This window comes from Oncorhynchus nerka, linkage group LG15, assembly GCF_034236695.1.
Source record: "Oncorhynchus nerka isolate Pitt River linkage group LG15, Oner_Uvic_2.0, whole genome shotgun sequence".
Taxonomy (NCBI): Eukaryota; Metazoa; Chordata; class Actinopteri; order Salmoniformes; family Salmonidae; genus Oncorhynchus; species Oncorhynchus nerka.
Window position 1 is genome coordinate 68,198,583 of NC_088410.1, and position 4,973 is coordinate 68,203,555.

The window sequence follows — 4,973 nt, forward strand, 5'->3', positions numbered from 1 at the left end:
TAATCTAAAATTGTGTAGAATTGCATTTAATGCGTTTATATAAGGCAAACATTTTCCAGGACCCTAGGCCAAAATTAATTATCCCCATGTGTGGATCTCCTGCAAGCCATTCTACTCTTCTGCTCTATGTCAGCACGCAAAAGCAATGACATGCGTGCAATGCTTTATTATAAATGTTTTTTTGTGTGTTTTTTTCATTCGTTCTGATACCTCAGAGCCCCCCAGGTCAGCTCACTTTTTGTTCAGGCACCTCCCAATTTACAAATGAAGCATTGCATGCAACCCCGCGGGCCGCCAGTTGCCCATCCCTGGCCTATAGGTTAGCTCAGATTATCATTCTGATTCAGTTGACATTCCTTTTTTTCTCATCATATTGCAATACATATTTTCGAAGTTAAGAAGCCAAAATAGGCTGACTGGTATAGTACAATGGGGCCATATTTATACACACCTGTGTAAATGTTGTACCTGTTATTAGACCTACAGTCTGAAGGGAATTAAATCACCTAAAAGAAATATCATTTAATACCCCTTTATCCTAATCTGTATTTAATCGTTTTATTCTACCTTCCATGATAATAATCCGTACAAATGTTGCATTGAGCTACTGGAGTGGAAACTAACGGATTTGACTCGAGGTCGGTGCTGTGTTTGTAATAGTGCATCGCGTGAGCGCCCTCCCAGTAATCAATCAGAAGGCTCTTCATCCGGCAGAAGGCTGCTGCTTCGCTCTCTCTGATACGGTATAGAAGGCTTGACATCATAGTCTGTGGTCTATGAATCACTTCGAATTGCATTTTCTTATTATATGAAGTATAGCCAATTGGTAGGCTACTATTTTGCATCGACGTCCTGGGTCCACTTGCTGTACAAACCTGCGACATTTCTTAATATCGCCTTTGATCTTCTTCAGTTTGCGCCTTGAGAGGGAGCGGAAGGTAAAATCATGCTTGTGGATAATTTATTTTAGGCAGAGGTCACCTGGATGTTGAACGTTTCTATAGGTTTTGAAAATAAAACTATGTTGCATGGCATCAGCTAATAGAAAAGTATTTAAATTGTTTTGGCTTTATTAATAATAGATAGCCTACTCTCCTCTTTAGCAATAGGATATCGGCAGTGCTTTTTGTGGCTAATGTGGCTAGACATGTAGGATGTAATGTATGCAGTGTATTCGATGTCTGTTCTGAGACGCATGAAGTTCAACTTATTATGGGAACTTGTAGCGGTCCTGTGGTGCAATGCATCCCGGTAAGTCTACCATGTGCGTATGGTTAAAGTGCATGGAAGATATTCTGCTCATCTATTACTGTTTAGTAGCGCATTTACTATGCTTGACAGACCACGTGTGTGAGTTATGACTGTCATGTGGTTGTTTTATGTTATTGCTAGGTGTTGGCATAATTTTAGCCAGGGGACACTACAAATATCAAGGTAAAGGGAAGCAATGTGCTGCTGACCTCCAATATATTTTCTTTCAGCACATGGCCGATTGAGGATGTATGTCATATGAAGTCTAAATTCTGCATTGTGAAGACTAAGATTCCCTATCTAAAAATACATTCAACATCCTCTACCATGCCTGCACCTGACATGGTGGATGGCAAACTCTCTGGTTCCCGCTGTGCCATAGAAGGAGTGTCTATTAAGGGGCTCTTTGCCCTTCTGGTCCTGAGTCTCCTACTGCCTTCAGGAGCAACAACCAGCTCAAAATCTGTCACCTGCCACAAAACCTGTTTGTGCGCCAGCAACATCGTTAGCTGCTCCAAGATGAACCTGACCAGCATCCCCATGGCTTTTCCTCGCTACACTGCTGTGCTGGACCTTAGCTTCAACCAAATCAGTAAACTGAAAGCTGAATGGACCCCTGTCAAGCTCAGCATGCTGCACAGCCTCCTGCTCAGCCACAACGGCCTCACCTTCCTCTCTTCCGAGGCCTTCCTATATGTCACACGGTTGCGCTACCTGGACCTTTCCTCAAATGGCCTGAAAATTCTGGAGGAGTTCATCTTCGAGCCCCTGGAGCACCTGGAAGTGCTTCTGCTTTACAACAACTACATCTCCCAGATTGACCGCACTGCCTTCTCCAGCCTCAACAGCCTGCAGAAGCTCTACCTCAGTCAGAACCAGATCCAACGCTTCCCCCTGGAGCTGGTCAAAGAGAGGAATCGGCTGGAGAAGCTCACTCTGTTGGACGTGTCCACCAATCGGCTCAAACTGCTGCCCATACAGGAGCTCCAGGTCCTGCCTGCCTGGATCAAGAATGGCCTCTACTTCCACAACAACCCGCTGCCCTGCAGCTGTGAGCTGTACAGCATGCTGGCCCGCTGGCACCGCCAGGAGCTCAGCTCTGCCACTGATTTCAGAGACGACCACACCTGCCTCCTCCCAGGCACACAGAAGGAGAAGGCACTCACCCTGGAGCTGAACAAGGTCCATCTGAATTGCAGCGCAGTGACCATTTTAGACGAGGAGGCCTACCTTGAGCAGTTCATTAGACTGGGCTGTGACACTAGGCAGAGGTACATGCTGAAGAGCTGGGTCCTTCCCGGCAATGTGCAGTTGTCTTCTGGTAACCAGAGTTCCAGGGTCCTCAGCGACGGCAGCCTGCAGGTCGGCCCCATCACGCTAGAGGACTCTGGGATCTACACCTGTTACGCAGTGGGGGAATCCTTCAATGAGACCCTGTATGTGACTGTGTTAGTGCACAACGCCACTCAGGCTGGAGGGCAGGAGGGCATGAAGACGGCCTACACCACATTGGTGGGCTGTTTGGCCAGTGCGATGATGGTGCTCATCTACCTCTACCTCACACCCTGCAGCTGCATCTGCTGCCCGGGCCAGGGCCTGGACAAAAGAGCCCCGGGGGACAGCCTTCACTCCTCCATCCTTAGCGTCTCTCCCACCCATGAGGACACAGGCCCGGAGGGGGGCGGAGGTGGAGGGGGTGCCTTTGACAAGCCTCCCTTTAACAGGCATGTCACCTACCTGGACCCAAAGGGCCTGCTGGAGCAGAATGGGCGACTGAGCCCATGTGGGGAGGAGGATGAGGAGTGGCAGGAGGAGGACAGAGGGAGGCAGGAACAGAGAAGGAAGTCAGACGCAGAGTCTCTGAGCTCTGTGTACTCGGACACCCCTATTGTTGTGTGAGATGGTGTTTCGCTTCACCTGGAGGATCTTCCACATAAAAACACTGGGGGGAGGGTGGAGGATGGGTGACTCAGCTGCCTCAGTAGGACTGTAACTTGCTCATGAAGCAGGAGGAGGCTATCCATTTTCCACATGTAGAAATTCAATAGGGTAAGTAGCTTTACATAGTGGGATTACACTATCTTGTCTTTTTATAAAACAAGAACTTTCAACCAAATGAGGATTCATTCTCACTAATTTATTCTGTAGCAATCTATGTGTTCCTCAAATGCTTCATCCCTTTGTGTTAGAATACCAATATTGTTGATTCTTTCCAGTGACAAGGGGCACACATACGTTATGAGTTGTAGCTGAATTTATGCAACCAACAGAAGCAGCATTGAAGTGTATTCACTTGAATAGACTCAACATTGCTCCAATACATCTGTGCTGCTGTGACGCCTGGATCACCAGGCTAATAATAGTCTCTGTCACTTAGTCATTATTGGGGGGGGGGTGGATGCTAATGGAACAGTGTGGGACAGAAAGGATATTTGTTAGCAGCCAGGCCCAGTCCTACCAAAGGGAGTTGCTGTGAAAATCCACTGAGTACTTCTGGGCATGGGTTCAAGTCCCTAAGCAAACGGACAAATGCAGACTGGGCGATTGTCTTATAAACATGGTAGAAATAGCAGCCAGTAGTACAGCTAATACGCTAGCCTACTTAGCACCCCTGCCACAGTTGAGCTTGGGAAGGAAACACAACTCTTAGCACTGGAACAACAGATATTCTACTGTCATTCTTGTATTGCTAAACAGACACAACTAAGATTAAGGATTGATGTAGGAGGTATAATATAAACAAAAGTCATTGATATTATGCCAGCACCATGAGCTCAGAAAAAATGGTCAAGAAGCAGTCAGATGCTAATGTTACCCAGCTGAAAATCAGGTTTGAGCTCAATGAAGTTTGAGCTCTTGTTTTGTACCTGAACCTCTGTTTAGTCACTCAGTCCAGTTGTATGCTATGGGGGTTTCTTAACACACTTCATTAGATATGACCTAACCTTGACTAACTGCTTTTCAACCTGAGAATCTCTGGCCCTCTTAACTTGAAACCAGGTGCCATCGTAATTTCAGTACCTTGATGGAGAAACTTACTGCGCTGCTGTTATAGAGGGACATCTCTGAAGACAGACTCCCACCTCTTAAGACCAAATACTCAAACCTATAGTATAAGCTGAAAGGCCCATTATTAACTCACAGTAAAACAGTTACTGAACACACACAACAAAACATGTGCCACTAACATTTTCAGAAGCAAGACTTTCTTAAGCTATCCATTCATGTCTATGTTTCTGCCTGCTCAGGGTCATATAGTTTCATATGTATGTGTATATACATTATCTAACTATCTATTAATCAGATGTTTAATAGTATGTATCCCTACAGTATACATTATTATATAAAGATGTTGCAAGATACTGTATGTGCTTTTGCATACTAGCAGAGGAGTTGTAAATTAAAGACAGATAATGTTATATGAGAATATTATCATAACCTATAATCTTGTTATGCTTTGAAGACCCTTACATTTGACAATTGACATGGTCATTTCTGGTAGAAGCTATTGGACCTCTGGCTCTTCTGTATAAAGACTGCATTATAATCTCCTGAAGAAAAATGTATCATCTCTGACCAAGCAATGATTGGTTGAAATATTTCAAGCGTAACTGGTGTTTAATCTCTTATACACTCACAAAGGGAATCAGCTGAGTAATTGTTATCTGTTTATATACGTATGTAAAAGTATTATGTGTCTTTGCGGTAGCCAGATGTTCTGC

At 45.0% G+C, this 4,973-nt stretch overlaps 1 protein-coding gene across 1 annotated transcript; it reads left to right on the forward strand.

Moving 5' to 3' along the window:
* Positions 1-1,505: 1,505 nt before the first annotated feature.
* On the forward strand, positions 1,506-3,614 carry LOC115143720 (amphoterin-induced protein 1-like). Its single transcript, XM_029684193.2, has one exon. It carries the CDS (start codon positions 1,510-1,512, stop codon positions 3,148-3,150), a length of 1,641 nt encoding a protein of 546 aa, XP_029540053.1. The 5' UTR covers positions 1,506-1,509; the 3' UTR covers positions 3,151-3,614.
* Positions 3,615-4,973: the final 1,359 nt, after the last annotated feature.

Coding starts and splice junctions, on each gene's coding strand:
- LOC115143720 (XM_029684193.2), top strand. CDS start 1,510: ATGAAGTCTAAATTCTGCATTGTGAAGACTAAGATTCCCTATCTAAAA.